Below are 18686 nucleotides of genomic sequence, written 5' to 3' on the forward strand. Positions count from 1 at the left end.
CTGATTCTCTCATTCACACAGCGCCCTGTTTCTCCTATATAGAAACGGGAGCAGAACAGGGGAATGTATGCTGTGGGTACATCTCATGAATGGTCACCCGTGCTTGGTTCCGCAGCCTCTTGCTTTTCCTTTTTCTTCTTTTGATTCGAGGACAAACGCTTCCGAGCTTCGGGGGGCTTAGACGACGAGCAGAACAGCATCCGTGGTCGAAACGCGAACGCTCTTTAGAAATTCGGTTGGGACCTTCACCCACCTTGTTCCTCGTTTTTGATGCCAACTATATCATGAATTGAATAAGAAGGGGTAGCAGAACTTGTTTTGATGGCCGCTGTATTTTGGAGTTCTTAAAAATATATTCGATTGTCGGGTAGTAAATATCCAAAAAGAGGATTAATATTTATGGGGACAATTACGTTTTCCCCGCTTAACTGCGGCTGACACTGTTCGAGCCGCCGGGTCCCCACCCCGAGATCGCGTACGCTACCGAGCGTGCGCCAACCATGGCGGGCCCTGCTCTGACGGAAACAAAGGAGTGACACTCTGGCTGGCTGACTTAAACAGGCATTTATTGCTACAGCAACAACAACGCCAGCCACCAGCAGAATACGCTAAGTAATTGAGGTCGTCCGACTCTACAGCAATGTTACGAGCGAATGTTCGCCCACGGTTGCGCAAGGCGAAACTCCGAAGCCGGACGGGACGCAATGCGGGAAAACGTTCTCCCCGCCACTTCCTCGCCCCGCCGGCGAAGAGCGGAGCGCGTGTCGAACAGCCTGTGCGCGTTGAAATCCCAAGCGAAGAGAGTCGTCTCCCCCGCGCACGCGCGCGCACAGCAATCAGCCGGTGCGTGACACTCGAGTAGCTGCGACGCTGCCGCCCCCCGCCCCCTTGTTAGTTAAGGTAACTAACTAGGGACGCATCGCCGGGAAGAAAACCATAGGGGGGAACAGGGCAGGTCCCCACATGTTACACTGCAGCAAGGAAGTGTCATTAGTATTATCAGTTTCTCAAGGATATACACAATAGTCGGCAGATGAAGGAATATCACATGAAACACACGCAGACGGGTCGTTAATGTAAATTGAGAAAAGAAGTGATCCAAAGGCGGAGGCTTGCGACACACCACTCTCGACAAGTTTTCGGGGTGAGTTATGATTATTGACAGTAACAAACCATGTACGATTGATTAGTTAGGAAATGTTCTAGACAAGTTAAGACTGGTATCAAGGTTTAATGGCGATAATTTGAAGAGAAGCAGTTTATGCACACCTTCTCTGGAGATTTAGAAAAGTAAAAAAGGAATGATGCAGTCTGCATATGACAAGCGATCTTCAATATGGTGAAGCTTGCAACGAAAGGAGAGCAACTGCATTTCACATAGCGATTTCCAAAACCATGCTGTGCAGGTTAAAATAACTAATTTAGTTCCACACAACTGAAGAACTGAGAAAACATTATTTATGCGTGCGTGAGACACACCTGTAAAGTCTGAAGGGTCTGAACGCTCCCACGTACGATGTATGACGCGTCGTGTACCCTGAGAGCTGCCGAATTGAGCGACGCTTACCGAAACGATAGCTGCTTAAGTTTTTACAGTACACTTGTCTTATGGGTCAGTGGTAGGGACGCAGTGTCTTCGGTGACTCAGGCGGACAGGCCTCTGTAGGGCTAATTCCGCCTGTATAATTACAACACCGCCACCACCGCACATGTTCAAGGAATACTAGCTGAGGATGTGGGTCGATTTGTAGCGAGGATCCTCGAGTTCTTTTTGCAGCATTTAGGTAATAGAACTACTTTCTCGGCTGCTGAAACTATTTCATAAATTACTGTACAAGAAATTCGCAACAGCAGTTCTTTAAAAAGGTCGGCTCTCGGAATGACATTTTCAGATCATTATTATTATTTCATGCGACTAGAAAAACGGTGCTCATAGGCAATGCTCAGTACGGTGCATGGGTGGTAGCGACGTGCTGCAAATACGAAAAAAAAAGGTTCCGTAACAGTGACTCCAGCAGAAACATGCATTAAGCAACAGACACAACAAAGCTGTCAAAATTAAATCGTTCACAGCAGGGTACATATTACGCCAGAAACTTACGCGTCCGGTTGAAAGCGTGTCACCTTAGGCAGCGGATGTTTAAGAAAGCTATAGGCTCAAGGTAATAAAACTTTAATAAAGCTTTTGGTTGGGCTAGTCACTGCATATCTTAAACAGCGCATGTAAAAATGTATAGCAGGCTAGAAAGCTGGGCAATGCGCGCCCTTTCCTCCTGCCCATGTACCTCTTGTCCACCTTTATAGAATAGCTTTAGGGAGTTTTAAAGCAGTCACATAAGCGTTGATCTCAACCTTGCATTTATTCCTATTTGTGGCGGAAGGGATTTGCTTGCCGCTCGGGAAAGGCGCTCCTTTCGATTAAGCAGCCTTTTGGTAAGGTTTGGTTGGTGTGCCACGACACTCAGAATGACAGGATGCCGTGCGCAAGGAATGTATTTGTTGGTCAAACCGTGTTGTGCATTGTGTTAGCGTTTGAAAAGTTATGTGAACGAAAACCCAGATTCTGACACACGTCCAGTAGAGCGTGGAACAAGTAAAATGGCCTCGAGTGGGATTCGAACCGGTTGCGACGCGCACACGTCAGGTACCCTTGCCGCATTTCCGGACTACTTGGCCATCGCAGCAGCCTGCACGTTAAGACAGCGCTTTGGAGATCTTCGATTCATCCATTTTTGTCCATGAGGGATGCCGTCCGAAAGCCTCTCGCGTTGGTAATAGTCGCATTCATCGCCGTTAGTCGTTGCGCGAGAGTGTCCGAACGCAACAGTGCGCGGCCACTCGCACTTTCCAGCACAAGATCGAATTCCTGTCCGTTTTGAAGCCTACGCTTTATGGCACTTGGTCACATGCTTGGTTCTACCTGAGATCTCATGTCAAAAAATATGGCATTTCAAATGCATTAAACAAATTTTAAAGTATGAAACGTAACCTCTCTCCCCGCGTTTTACACTGCCAGCCGCTCGTGCAGTGGCCCTATAGTGGACATCGTACTTAAAAGGCGCCAAAACCACACAAACACACGCACGAGAGAAGAGAAGGAAACATTGGGCCACTCAGAACTGGTTTAATTTCCAGAAACCACATACACGTATATTGTCACGAAGTGGGGACTGCAGTCCGAAGAGCAGAAAGGCTGCGAAGATGGTCTCTAAAGAAAACTCATCATTTGGGCAGATGCGCCGACAATGGACTGAAGCACTCGGGGCCGGCGTAGCAGCAAGTGGGCTCGGCGGTCGTCGAACAGGGAATGGACCGCCGCTGTCGGCCGTGCTCAAATTAAAGCTGATAGCGAACTTTCTAGATAAAGCATGCAAAGTTACTAGAGCACTCTGGAACCACGTAAATCAGCTCTGCGTGGATGAGATCAATCGAGATAAATCTGGTCGCGTCTTCCATCGCAACCAAAGCGATAAACGGCGTGGCGGCATGCAGCTTTGAAGAATGAAAATCAAGCACTGAAAAGGTTCACGGCATTACTCCCCTCTCGAAGAAGCATCAACCCGGTGCTTTAAAACAAGTAGGGCGACTTGCAAATAAAACGGATCATGCGAAAATGAACAGCAGGTGTGGAAACACCGTGTCCTTTAGCGCGTATAATAGCGCTTTAGACGGACGGCATGGACAACTTCTAGTCGTACACGGCGTCGCAGGGGTGCAGTCAATCGGTCAGGGAATGACTTCATAATCCAGTTCACCTAGCCGACGAAGAACCTTGTACAGGCCGAAATGGCGGCGCAAAAGCTTTCACTCCACCCACGGCGGCGAATGGGCGTCCAAACCCAGACTTGGTCTCCTGGCTTGTATTCCGCGTTGCGTCTTCGTAGGTTGTAGCGTCTGGCGTCGGACCGCTGCTGATCTTTGATCCGTAATAGGACAAGTGTTCAATAGCAGCTGTTTTCTGCGGGTCTGGGCGTACTCCTTCCTTGCTAATGATGTGGCCTAGAAACAGCAGCTCTTCATAGGCAAAGTGGCACTTCTATGCTTTAAAGGTTAGGCCAGACGACTTGATGGCGGCTAGTACTATTTGAAGTCTTTTGAGGTGCTGTTGAAAGTTCGAGGCGAAGACAAGGGCATCATCTAAATATACCAGACAAATTTGCCACGGTAGGCCTGCCAGCACTGTATCCATTACTCGCTGAAACGTCGCTGGTGCGGAACACAGTCCAAATGGCATCACCTTGAACTTCGACGTCCGGGCTCGGCAGTACAACCGCCCATCTTTTGTATGTGCAATCCATCCGGACACGACAACCACCACCAGCGACAACTTGCGACAATTGCCAAGCATTGCATTATATTGATGTTTCGCTGACGCAAAAACTTCCTTCCTTTAGATATAGAACGCTTCGATCAGATCTCACTATCTTTGTACAAGGCGGGAAACCAGTTTACTGAACGATGCTTATTGTGTACGACTTGCTGTGTGAATATGTTTCTTGCCCAGGCGCTGGCTGACTGTATATATATGCATGTATGTGGTTTCTGCAAATTAAAATAGTTGTAAGTGGCGCTCTTTCCCGTTCTCTTCTCTTGTGCGTGTATTTGTGTAGTTTTTCGCATTTAAAGCGCAATGATCAATTACCGACTAGCACAACAAGAAGTTCTCTTAAACTATATTGAACACTGCTTTTCAGATAGGGTGCCAGAAATGTCAGCCGCATGCACTACTTAGTGTGAGTGCACAAAAGGGGCGCCACGAATCAACGAACTCACGAAATCGGAGATGTCTCCTAACGCATTCCCTTTGGCATCAATTTCGTTTATGACTCATGTTTTTCGTCAACATGTTCAACTTGTCACTAGTTGGTACGGTCATCAAAATCTTGAAATATGACGTTAAGAAACTGACAGTTCGCGATTGATGGCATTACAGTTACCATGAGTGCAAGCACGAATAACCACAGGAAAGCACGCTTTGTTTAAAGTTGTGTTAATATTGTAGGAGAAAAGGAAGTGATCACATAGACTAAACATATATGAAATCTCAGGTCGCTTGGTTCGTATAGGAAATAAGTGAGCAGCGCTCTCTGAGAGTTTGTTTGGCTTGCAGAATAACTTCGAATAGTAAAATGGTCAGAAGAGTTTCAAAAAACTTTGGCCCTAGAAATAAAAAGTGTTACCTTTGGGCGGTTCGAAGACATTTAATGCTAGTAAAATTGAATCCGCTGATTAGAATCAAAGGAGAGGATGCACGTCGCGATCAAGTTGGGTGCGTCGTGCAGTTGGCCAACAAAACAGGAAGATACTCCAAAGATAATGAAATTTATTTCTTCATCTGAAAGGAAGAAATTATTTTTCAGCCTGCTCAAGCTTAGCTTGTGAGTGAGACTAGGCAGTGAAGCGAGGAACACTGCTCACAGATAATAAAAAAATGTATCAAGTGAAAAAAAAACAAATCGCAACGCTATTTTTACATGCAACAACCTTTGTGCAAGCCAATATGCATTCACCACAATATTCATAAGAAGTAAGCGTTCACATGCAACATAAAATGCAAGCAGTAAAACGTAGAAAAGTATTTAAATGACCGGACACACGAGCCCACGTACCGATTACTACAGATCGATCGCTTTTGCGCCACTGGTCGTAGAAGTTTTTTTCCCTTGCTTTATCATTTTTACATCACTCTTAATATTCAGTTTTTAAACAGCAGTACAAAAGTCAGGGGTTCTTTTTCGTAATTTCTGAAAACACGGGAAACGAAAATTTTCCATCCGAGCGGAGCGCTGCACTTGAATATTACCATGCTTTAAAACTGTGGTTTTTTACTTCATATGTCAAACCAGCACTGCTGGCGAGAATGCCCTGCGACATTCCCTAACGCAGTGCGTCTTGAGAAAATGGAATTTTTTTTTCGGTTTCAGCCCTGCACACTCCCCAAAGGTCTATCGTCCAGACGCATCACAACTCACGTGAGTCGCCCTGCGGCCCCGCTTCCCTAGCAGCGGCTCCCACGCGGGGCTTTTGAAAAGCATGTTAGACAGCAGCAGGTGGTGAAAAGTAATTTCGGTCGCGTGTTAGGGTTGCACTTCTACCAGACAGTGGATGAAGCTGCGGCCATTTATGAGAGATTGCTACGAGAAGAGCTGTCTTGCTAATGCGGAGTGATCCATATCTTCTTAACTACATTCCTAAGCAAGAAAATGCGATAGCGCATAGGTTGCTTGCTACGCCGTCTACAAAGAGCGTCTAGAGTTCTTGCGATTTTCCAGCAACTACTCCGCTTAGAACCGGTTCCATTGCTCTTGTTAGGTATGTATTAGTTATCACCTTCTAGTATGTTTCATCACCTTGTGGCTAACTGACTAGCTAGTGCACATTATACACCGACTAAATCCAACTATTCCCTCTTAATTTTCTTGGGTGAACCTACTTTCAAAATTTTGTGGGTCCTCAGATTTCACACCGGGTGGCCACTTGCTCAAGTTTCACCTGATACTGTGGACACATTTTGATGAGATCCCAAAATCACATGACCTTTGTCACAAGATCATTGTGATAAAGATCACATGAGCATTGTGATGACGTCATGAGATCATACAGCGATTACATCAGATTACCTCACTCGACCAATCATCCATTTAATCCCCACCTCTCACGGTTGGCAGGTACCGACGACGTCACAACGTGGCGTGGCTTCTCGAACAATACGAAAATTTTTGTGACAGAGAAGCGGTAAATATTTGGTGAGGTGCTAACCTAAATGCTATCGCATTAACAGCAAATTAAGAAGCGGCGATATTTGTGCCAGTGCTGCAATGCGGAGTGCACGAGTAAATGACTATGCCACGGGGAAGGAACTTCAATCAGACAACGATGCCATACGGTAGACACGAGGGAATTCCCGGAATATATGTGCAGAATTCCATGCAAAGCGAGGCTTAAGTCAGCGCATCAGGACAAAATTCTACTGGCGGCAGTCATGCGCTGTGGCGAATATTTTTTTATGTCGCTGTTTCGAAATCCTCCACACGGGCTGGAGTAATATTTTACATCCTTGAATCCCCACTAAACGACGCTGCCACAGGGATACGACAGTCTTCGGGATTCAATGAAATGCAGTCGTCTGTATTAAGAAATATAATGTTGAAAAAGAAAGACGTTCGAGGATTGGAGGCTGATGGTATGAAAGTAAAGACAGGTAGAAGAAAACGCCCATAACAGTTTGGCAAGGACAGACTATAATTTTTTGCTGTAACAAGTTGGAGAAGTGTGCGCGAGAACGCGTACTTTCGAAATTTGAAAATAGCAAACCAAATATTCTCCTTTTCGATTCATCGAATAATGACATAGTGCATGTTCTAAATTGTTTTTATCAGCAGCGCAGGGGACAAAGGACGTAACAAGTGCACAGACACGGCGCTGAACTTACAGCTGGTTTATTGAGGTGATTTTCACTACTTAAATACAGTGGCAACCAATCTCAAATGAAAAGACAGATACACAAAACAGATTGACGAAAATGACAATTCCTGAGCACAGGTCTACAGTGGCACAAGACCAGCTGCGCACGTTTTTCTATTCTCATCAAGGAAACGTAATTCTTAGTCAGACAGAGCTATTGAGGCAACGCTTACGCATTCATCTTTGAATTTGTGGATTTCATGAGCTTCAATGATTTCACGAGTGATTTTTGTTCTATTATCTGACAGCACTCGACACTGAGTGCAAACAGGATAACACGGCGGTTTTTTGTTCTTTTTTCTTTCCTCGGTGCAGTCTCTGAGATGAATGCCAAGGTGGCGGGAAGCGGTGCCGCTCCCGTTGTTGTGTTCCCGCAGCCGGTCGTTGAGGCAACGACCAGTTTGCCCCGTGTAGTGCTTGCCACATGTAAGCGGAAACCTGTACACAACATTGCTGCTACATGGTAAAAAAACCTTTTTGGTGTTTCTTATAGCAGCCAACCATCCTTTCATTGCTTCTGTTTACAATATGGCAGAGTTTGGAGAGCTTATCAGGCGCGGAAAAAACAACGTTTACATCGGCACGCGCCCCCACCCTTTTCAGATTATGTGAAATGCGGTGTAGATAAGGAATTACCACATACTTTCTTTTTTCTTCCTTGGGCCTTTCAGTGGAATCTCTGCGGCCTGAATTAATGATTTCTCTTAGCAGGCTCTCTGATATTGCAATCAGAAGGTCGGAAGGGTATCCTGCTGCTTGTAAGCCTACCACCTGATTTTGATAGCTGTCTTGCATCACATGATGGCTAGATTTTTCTAGGGCATTTCTTAAACACAACTTTGCGATGCCGCGCTTTACAAGCTTAGAATGTGCAGAAGCGAAAGGCGTGAGGGGCTTCTGGCATCGTGGCTCGTAACGCCAGCACACATGGCTATTGTTGAGGAACATGGCAAGATCTAAAAAAAAGGATGGGAGCGCGTGCCGATGTAAACGTTGTTTTTTTTGCGCCCGATAAGCTCTCCAAACTCTGCCATATTGTAAACAGCAGCAATGAAAGGATGGTTGGCCGCGATAAGAAACACCAACAAGGTTTTGTACCATGTAGCAGCAATGTTGTGTACAGGTTTCCGCCTACATGTGGCAAGCACTACACGGGGCAAACTGGTCGTTGCCTCAACAACCGGCTGCGGGAACACAACAACAACTTGAGCGGCACCGCTTCCCGTCACCTTGGCATTCATTGCAGAGACTGCACAGAGGAAAGAAAAAAGAACAAAAAACCGCCGTGTTATCCTGTTTTCACTCAGTGTCGAGTGCTGTCAGATAATAGAACAAAAATCGCTCGTGAAATCTTTGAAGCTCATGAAATCCATAAATTCAAAGATAAATGCGTAAGCGTTGCCTCAATAGCTCTGTCTGATAAAGAACTACGTTTCCTTGATGAGAATAGAAAAACGTGCGCTGCTGGTCTTGTGCCACTGTAGACCTGTGCTCAGGAATTGACATTTTCGTCAATCTGTTTTGTGTATCTGTCTTTTCATTTGAGATTGGTTGCCACTGTATTTAAGTAGTGAAAATCACCTCAATAAACCAGTTGTAAGTTCAGCGCCATGTCTTAGCACTTGTCACGTCCTTTGTCCCCTGCGCTGCTGAAAAAACGATGTCACACCAACTTGCCCAAGGTTGTACAGTATCAGCATGTTCTAAATTGTTTTCAGCTATTCGAACATATTTTGAACCATTCAATAGCTTTAGGTTATTGCTTGGCAGTAGCATCGTAGTACCCATACTAGACCGCTCCGCCGCTCCACAGCATGCACCAAGGTCGGCTCAAGTTTCAGCGCCTCGACCTTGTCCGTTCAAGTGGCAGTGTTCATAATGCTTCTCTCTGAGTTTGGGGACGTGACAGTATTTAAGTAAAGCCAACCTTGCTGCAGTTCCCGATCTGTGAGGTCAAAGCTGGCACCCCTCTCATTTACTGATATGTGGTTGTAGTTGATTTGCCTGAGGGAAGCCTAGAAACACGTGGAGTTAATATAGACACTTTCCTGAAGAAAAGCGCTAACTTGGACGCGGACAGAAGGGAGACACACAGACGGGCGCTGACTTGCAACTGAAATTTTATTGCTTGGAGCGTGGAAATAAATAGGTAGCCACGAAACAACGTGTATAAAACCGTGAAAGGGCATCTAGGCATTCATTGCAGAGATTGTGGAAGGAAGAATTGCCAGCCGGACTTCAAGAAGACCAAGGAGATAAGTAGGCACAAAAATCAGCTAACGCGTGCAATCATCGAAGCCGAACAAATCGCCAGGTCTGCAGACACATGCGTTAGCATCCCTTCTTTGGCAATTTATTGTAAAGATTTGGACTTTTTAGCCACACGCAAGTGAAATAACTACGGCGGCTCCATCGGTGTCATGAATGAATGTGAGTGTTGTTTTTTTTTGTTTTTCGGTGGCCACCTATTTATTTCCACGCTCCAAGCAATAAAATTTTAGTTTCAAATCAGCACCCGTCTGTGTGTTCTCGTTCCGTCCGCGTCCAGGTTCGCGCTGTTCTTCTGAACAATGTCGTAACATCTCGCCCAATATCCGTTTTTTTATATACATGAACAGTAAAGGAGAGGTTGGTGCTGCATAGAGGCTCCGGCTACTCCTTTTCACCAATATAGGCACTCTGTCACATCTTTTCCTTGAGCGCTGCATCTTTTGGCAGCTACAGCGATAAATGCTGTAACTAAGTAGCGCCGCTAGGACTTCGCGTTTTCGTGCACGTATTACATGTCGAATCGAATATTCGTCAATTTCTATTCGATTCTATTCATTCACTATTCCATTCCTATTCGATTACATTCTTAGCTCCACCATTTATATGGGATTCTGCTATTAAAACGCAATATCCCACGCCCTTTGGCAAATGTCATCACCAGATTATAATCGGGGATAGTTTAAATGCTCAAATCAAATCGTAGCAAACTCTCCTGTCGAGGAAGAATGTCGTATTGCGACCAGTCGCACTGATCGATGTGCACTGAACCAGCTCGGACTCGCAGCTGCAATGGCAGGTGGAATGGCGAAGATGGGAGCCTTTTGATCCCTACGCCCTTGTTGCAGGTTCAGTCGGAATTGTGTCAGAATGACAGCGCTGTTAAAAGTCGTCAGAGATCTCAATCACTGTCAAGGAGAAGGGTGTAGACCAAGGATGACCTTTTCACTTGACGAAAGTCGACCGGAGATGTCGCTCGATTCGGTAACTTCTCGTGTTCCTACACTCGCCGTAGTAAACCCGCGTAGAAACACATAGTACCCGGCTTTCTTGCTCGCTTTGGAGCTCATCCGCTCTTCATGGTCCAGGACACTTTTGTAGCGAGAGCTACATTAGGCAAGCAGTCGAGCATTTCGCGGTACACGCGAGAGGCCAGTTATGCGCATGCGCCGTTACCATGGTACATGGGAGAGGCCAGTTCTGCGCATGTGCCGTTGCCATGGCAACCGGGGAGGAGGAGTGGGTGCGCCGCGCACTTCGTCGCCGCTCTTTGTTCCGACGTCCCTCCTATGAAGAATGATCTTTTAGGAGGGACGCCGGAAGAAAGAACGGCGATGGCGGCGACGAAGCGCGCGGCGCACCCACTCCTCCTCCCCGTTTCACATGGTAACGGTATATGACACAGACACTGCGCCATATCCTTTCCCCAAAAATCTATTATTATGGTTATTATTCTGGCGTCTCTCTTTTATCCCTTGCCTTATGGCACGGTTCAGATGTCCGCCGATCTGTGAGACATATACTGCGCCATTTCCTTTCCCCAAAAACCAATTTAACCTTACAGCCGCGGTCCGCGGTGTCGGGTCTCCGCGGCAGGCGTCGCATGGATCACACCTACCGTTCCGCTGAACGCATCAAAGTGCACCGGCGTTTCATGAAAATTTTGTTTTGGGGGAAAGGAAATGGCCCACTATCTGTCTCGCTGTATCGGCGGGTAGCTGAACCGCGCCGTAAGAGAAGGAATAAAGGAGGGACTGAGAGAAGAAAGGAAGAAAGAGGTGCCGTAGTGGAGGGCTCTGGAATAATTTCGACCACCTGGGGATCTTCAACGTGCACTGAGATCGCACAGCGCACGGGCGTCTTAGCGTTTCTCCTCCATCGAAACACAGCCGCTGCGGTCGGATTCGAACCTGGGTAGTCCAGATCCTGGCCCGGAAGGATTGACCTTGTGTATCTGAGAGAAAGCAAGCAGTCTAAATATTGTGTAGGCAGCATTGAGACAACTGCGTGTTACATTACCGATCATCGGGCAGTGTTTATCGCTGTCAAAACAATTGAATAAATAAGCAATGGGCCTCACCGAGTACTTCAGTGCTTAACATTTTAGTCACAACAAACTCAACAACCCGTGTAACCAGCGGAGAACTACAGCTCTCGCTACGTATATCCCGGCATAGCTGATCTAAGCGACTGCCAATTTTTTTTTTAAAGCACGCAGGGCGCTAGGTATTCCGCGCGCTTTATGGACAGTGGAGTTTTTTCGGCACACGAGGTGCTTGCGCATGAGCATGCATGTACAGGAGTCCCTTAGTGGCGTCAAAACCGCGGCCCCAGCGCCGCCGCTGCGTGAGCGTTCGGTCGCCAGCTGGACGCACCGACAGCCTGTAGCTATAGATCACTGCACGCTGTCATGGCGTTATGCAAGGCATCAGCGGTTTCCTGAGTATGCTTTAATGGCCTACAGTTTTCCTTAAACATGGTAGTACTTTTGCTCAACGACAAATGCCGGGCGTTACGCAGATGACCGTAGTGAGCCATTCCTTATGGCGATTCCCATATTCATTTTTTTTCCCCAAAGCTCATATAGAAATCTCATGAAAAACGCGGAGTCAATACGGCTGACGTTGAGGGCGAATATTGAAAATTCTAAATTGATAGGAATTTCGATGCCTTCATGCTGATGATACGGAGAATAATCAGAACATTCCGTACCAAATATTGAACCAACAAATTGTATCGAGGCATGTGCAAGTTTTTTTTTTTTTCATATCGTAGAGAATGACTTGCGCTATTTCTATAAGAAGCGCTGTTCAAGGAGTCATGAAAAGATACAAGAAAAGCGCAGGAGTGCCACCGCCCTGTAAAAAATTTTGAGCCAAGCTTAATGCCGAAGATATAGGCGTTTAAAAGCGACGCTTCATTTCGCCCTCCTCCTGTCGTGGACTTGATGCAATAGACAAAAATAAAGAAAACACGTTGGAACTATGCCCCGCCCGTGAACACGTCACAGCGTTAGCACTCGGCTCGGCTATTTCCGGTGTGCGTCTGACGCTGGCAGTGCAATCAGTTCCGGGCAACTCGCTGACTCACGTCTCTCCGAATAGCATGCCTGACTTGCGCGCCTCGCGAGTATTGGGCTAAAGCAAGACACGGTGAATGGCGGCACATCAAACCTTTATTTCCGCTGCCCCAGCTACGTGCTTCAGTATGAATGGCAGAAGCTGGGGCTAGCAAAAAAAATTTTCCTTCCTTTTTACTATTATTTTAATAAAAAACCACTACCACCACCACCAACCTTTGTGTGCGAAGGCATTTACCTCGCGCACGACAGAGGAAAAATATAGTTGGAAAAACTGCTACTACGCGGAGGTCAGTCGACCCAAAACCACACACACACACACACACACACACACACACACACACACACACACACACACACACACACACACGCACGCACACACACACGCACACACACACGCACGCACGCACGCACGCACGCACGCACACACACACACACACACACACACACACACACACACACACACACACACACACACACACACACACACACACACACGCGAGAAGAGTACGGGGCAGAGCACCACTCACAACTGGTTTAATTTGCAGAAACAACATACATGCATATATATACAGTCAGCCAGCGCCTGCGCAAGGAGAATGTTCACTCAAAGTCGTACATAATGAGCATCTTTCAAAAAACTATTTTTCCGCCTTGTACAAAGATATTGATGTTTCGCTGACGCACAAACTGCCTTTCTTGATGATATAGAAAACTTCGATCAGTTCTCTTGCTTTTAAATTGCTACTCCTGACAAGAATCCGCACCATTCAAAAACATGGCTCACAAGAGCGTGATGGGCAGGATCTGATATGTTTAGGTAAATTTGGGCCCTCTTTATTTTGTTCCACGTTTCTTTCGTGTTCCCTGATTCGCTAATTGACACAGCGCCCAGTTTGTCCTATATAGGCATGACCGCACGAGAGGGGAATTTCGTAAACTTCCCCTTCGGTACATCTCATGAATGGTCGCCCATGCTTGGTACCGCAACCTGTTTCTTTTCCTTTCTGCTTTTATTTTTCCACTCGAGAGCAAACAATTCCGAGCTTCAGGGGGCGGTGAAGATGAGCAGGACCCCATGCCTGCTCGCAACCTTTTCCAGATTGTGGGCTAACTTGTGCACATACGGCACCGCCACAGGTCTCACCTCTTCTCGAGGGACCTCTGCCCCAGCTCTCACTGCCCTCGACTCCATCTTCTGCAACAGGCTTTCGGCGACCCCCGTCACAAGCGAATGGGGAACCCGGCTGAAGCCAGCCTGGCCAATTGGTTGTCAAAACTTGGTCGCATCATGTGAACTCTTCTCCTGTGTACTCTTTTAGTGTACTTCTTGTGTACTCTTCTTCCGTACTCTTCTGTTGTGCGTGGTCTTGGCGCCTTTAAAGTACATTGTTCATAATGCATATCCGGCTCTATCGCAAGGATTAATATTGTGAACAGTAAAAACATATGTTCAACCCACTTACCTTCAATCATGAAAACCGCCTCACAGTCCCTTCAAATAAGGACGCTTCAGTAAAGGAGCCTTCCGCCACGCTCACCTCCTTTGCAGCTGCGGAGCCACCAACGACCGCGACCGAGAAGGCGTCGACGACGAACAAAACGGAACCGGTGCCGATGGATTCGACGTCATCCGAGAGTGGCTCATCCCCGCAGCAAGAAACCACGGAGCCAGGTTTGTATTAACATGGCCAGCGCAGAAATCTGTCCTTTGCTCGCAGCGAAACTACAACCTGGTTTCGTCCACTCCGATCAGCAGCCGTAGCGGCCAGCCAGGTGCGAGCAGTAAAACGCCGGAATTTATCGTGGCGTCGTTCGCACTGGAGAGGGCTGGCTGTCCTTCCATTTTGGGGACAGGTGGACGCATCAAGTGCGAGCTTCCATTCGAAAAAGGCAGCGTTTAAGAACATCACGCGGTAAAAGCCGCGCACCTATGTGCACAAGTTAAAATGGGAAGCTGTCTTGAACTTGATCATCCGGGAAGCACGACAAAGGACGCAGGTATGGTTCACTGTTCAATACATGCGATCGCGTAGGCCCGGCGATTCGCGAAGCGCTGCTGACGATAGGCGGCGTGGGCGGGCCGCGCCAGGCACATGCGAGCAATGAGCGCATGCTTTCTTCGCATGCCTGCCTATTCTCGCCGGCTCTTGCTACCGAAAAATCTCGTAAAAAATTTATTGTGTTACGTACGAGCTATGTGTGTCACAAATGCGCATTTTATGAAGAGATGCACAGTGTTTCAAATAAGACTTCACACAGTTCTTTACAATAGGCTTTCTGAGCTAGAGGAGCGGTTTTTTTTTCGGCACAGCATTGGCACCGGTCTAGTACGTCAGGTTACAGCTAAGACGCGCTGACAAGTAGGCTGATTGACCAGTATTGAATATATAAATTTTTAACAATTACTCTTATGATCCTTAATTGTTTACAGGATGGTAAGTAAAATCCAATTAGTTTTTATTATTTCGACAATGCGTTTAGCCTCGTCGCTGTGAAACAACAAATTTTGGCGCAATATAGACGAAATTTGTTCGGCTATAAAGCCAAGGGCAACAGCATTTTCAAAATTTTAAAGACTGATATGGATATTACTTGCCGTGGGCTACACGCCTATATATAATTGAGGAGCCTAAAAGTAATATTTGAAAAAGCTATATATTAAATATTAGTTAAACAGCCTGCTAGTCACCTCGTCTTAGCTGTATTGTGATGTACTACGCCGCTGAAAATGCTATGCCTAAAAATGGCGCCTATAACTGAAAAAGCCTATTTATATGCACCCTGTATGTGCACGGCCGCTTATGCAAAGCGAGTTGTGGCCTGCAACGTCGCGCCGCCGACAGTGGGACAGCGTTTCCCGGCGTAATTTACAGTTGCGATCGCTGCTTTGGGGAGGGCGCCACTGTTCGGGGAGAATTCGCCCGGTAACCAGGGAGTGGACTTCCAAAGCGCGCGTTTGGCTTCGTTTAGTCCCGGTCAAGACTCACACAGTGTTGGGATTTGAAAGCGCGGGCTCCTTTCCAAGGCCATGCATCCTAGAAAGCCGAGCACCAGGGCGGGGAATGGCTTGTACCCATTGCAGCATGACCGGTGGGTAACCGGCGCTGATTGAGAGCGTTTGTCTCGAGTCTGCCGTTCACGCTTTGGGCTTTTTGTGCTCGTGTATGTAGCAACCAGTGACGTATACGGGGTGCGATGCCGCGCAACTGCTGTGTTCCACTCTGCGCCAAAAAACGCCAGAAAGGACCCCGCCGCGAGGTATCACGGCCTGAAAAAAGGTTGTGAAGAAAAAGGTTGTGAAGAAGGTAAGTGCCGTTGTGTTTAGTGCGCGTTATAGTCTGGCTGGCTTGTGCCGAGATGTGAACTGAGAAAATGGCATGGTGGCTAAATGCACAATGAAGCACCAACAGTGCTTCATGCCTGGTGATAAGGGGTTTATTTATAAGACCCCTCTGCACTGAGATGGCAAGTACATGGGGAACACTGGACGCTGTATAAATGAAAGACTGCTAAAATGAACGACATGCCATAACACTTCTATAAAGTTTCAAAAGTAGTTTTTTGATACCTCAGAAAAACAGTGCTTCATGCCTGGTGATAAGGGGTTTATTTATAAGACCCCTCTGCACTGAGATGGCAAGTACATGGGGAACACTGGACGCTGTATAAATTAAAGACTGCTAAAATGAACGACATGCCATAACACTTCTATAAAGTTTCAAAAGTAGTTTTTTGATACCTCAGAAATCATTTCCCGCAGCGGCATAAGTGCGTACCGCTGAATCGTGAAACAGCAGTGATTGCAAAAACTGGTACAAAGCTGCAATGTAAAGAATTGTGCAAACAAGATAATGAAGCAGCGACATGCATGTGTCAGAGCCCCTTCCTTAGCACTGTTGCAGAAAAAACTGACTTCAGGTAGTCTGATAATATCTGTTGATTTCCCGAGTGTCTCTGTTGTTCCCAAGCGGAACAGGCCGACTGCTGGCCATCGGATGTTGAGGGGCTCCTGGTCGGCAGCCAACTAAATAGGCAAAACAAGCTCGGCAGCTGATCGGGCCGTGAGCACATGCCAGGCTGCTTGGCTCAATGCTGGCGTCAAAGGTCGGGCCAGCCCTCAGCCATGAGATGGCCGGAAATGGAGCATACATGCACCGCCAGGCTACATTTGCGGCTGCACCTAAACACTGCGTGTTGGTTTTATTCATGACTGCCGGTGACACAGTTATTTTTTTAGTGGTTTAATATCGGCGTTTAAAAACAATAGTCTTTTTTCTAGAGTTAATATAGCGCTTTTTTTGCTCGAAGTGTCCATCGCAGAGTTTTGCTGGTTATGGCGCGAATTTAGGTGCAGAAAGGCAACCATGCGCCCTCCCGCTAGAGAAGCGCGTTCACTCCAACATGTGCTGATTTAACGAGTTCTTCTTTTGAGTATTTGGCGCAACCGTGCTGCAAGGTCAGTCTGTACCTGAAAATAAATTGCATTTGTGTTCCTGAGCGGTAAATGATTTTGTCAAATATATTAGCGATGCCTTTTTTTATCTTAACAGTTTTAGCCCCTCTGTGGTATGATTCAACAACGGACGACTGCCTGTGGGCGTCTGAGCGTCTCTTGCTGTTAAATGCACAATATCTTTTCTAACGGGAGCAGTGGGGAAATGTTACATGTCGCTGCTTTGAAGCGATGGCGGTTGTGTATTCAGACTTAGCCGCGCCAGGATGCTAGCATCAGATGATACTGGTTTGGGCGCAGAGCAGGTGGTCTGTTATGACGGGGCCAGCCGCTTCTGTCATTAGACGATGCTTCGTTGCGCACAAAATCATGAATTTGCTTCCCAGTGCTTATGTGCATTGGACAGGCAGGCGCCTATCAGTAGTTTGTGCTATCATTCTGAAATTGCGCGGCAGTGTGTACACGCAGCTTTGGGGGTTCTTATGCCTGTGCACGCGTGTGCCGTGCGACTTGCAATGCTTTCCAAAGAGGTCCCCTGTGCAGCCATTGTCTTTGGGACCTCCTCTTGTACTTAACAAATATGTGTATGTATTGTTTGTTCGTGTAAATAAACTGATTTTGATAACGCCTCTACTTTGAGATATAAACTGATTTTGATAACGCCTCTACTTTGGGCTTATCACAGTTGAGTGTGTATAGCTCTTTGCGCTCACCTTTCACTGCACTGTGATTTAAAACATGGGCATCACTTCATCACTTTCTGAATTAGCGAGTATAGAATTAAGACTACGTTTTATAGGGGCGATCGCCCAGAACACCTTAAGGCATACAGATTGCTATTGTTGTATATGTGCCGTTCCATCCGATGCGCTTGCGGGGTGCCAAATCTAGCTTACTGAAGGTACTGCGTTAAGCCTTTTGTATTCTGTTTGGAGGCAAAATGCTGGGGAAAATTACCGCTTGCTAGGTTTATAAAAAGGACCTTTGATAACGCTTTCTCTAGTGCATTTATCGGAAACCCAGCAGTCTTGTGCAAGGTGAAACCGGCATGAGTTGGTTGCTCACTATATACAACAGGCCATTAGCACATAGAAACCATTTGCGTATGACTTGAGCCTTTGCTTTCATATTGTGGGCGGCCAGCTCCTCGTCGTCGGCTACTGTACGACTCGTTACCACTGTGTGCATGGTTTAAATGTGTATACTTTGTCAGCTGCTATATTTTTACTTACCACCAGGATGCTTTGCCTTAGAAGGAAAAATTCCCTTACATGCTTCCGAATGCACTATTCCGGCTCCGCTAGGTATGTCTCGGCCACTTGAGTTTACAACGTATATATCATTGTGTTTTTACCCAGGCTACTATGCAGATTTGTCATGAAAATAATTTATTTCCATCGTTCGTCCCAAATATGATTG

General features: G+C 46.7%; 1 protein-coding gene across 1 annotated transcript in view; it reads left to right on the top strand.

Moving 5' to 3' along the window:
* The window catches only part of LOC144096771 (chitinase-3-like protein 1), a 1054958-nt gene that overhangs the window by 649428 nt on the left and 386844 nt on the right, over positions 1-18686 (top strand). The window contains exons 5-6 of the mRNA XM_077629650.1: positions 5925-5972; positions 14364-14486. Of these exons, the coding sequence (XP_077485776.1) occupies positions 5925-5972; positions 14364-14486 (171 nt within the window). The remainder of the gene's footprint in view (positions 1-5924; positions 5973-14363; positions 14487-18686) is intronic.

This window comes from Amblyomma americanum, chromosome 7 (assembly GCF_052857255.1).
Source record: "Amblyomma americanum isolate KBUSLIRL-KWMA chromosome 7, ASM5285725v1, whole genome shotgun sequence".
Classification (NCBI taxonomy): domain Eukaryota; kingdom Metazoa; phylum Arthropoda; class Arachnida; order Ixodida; family Ixodidae; genus Amblyomma; species Amblyomma americanum.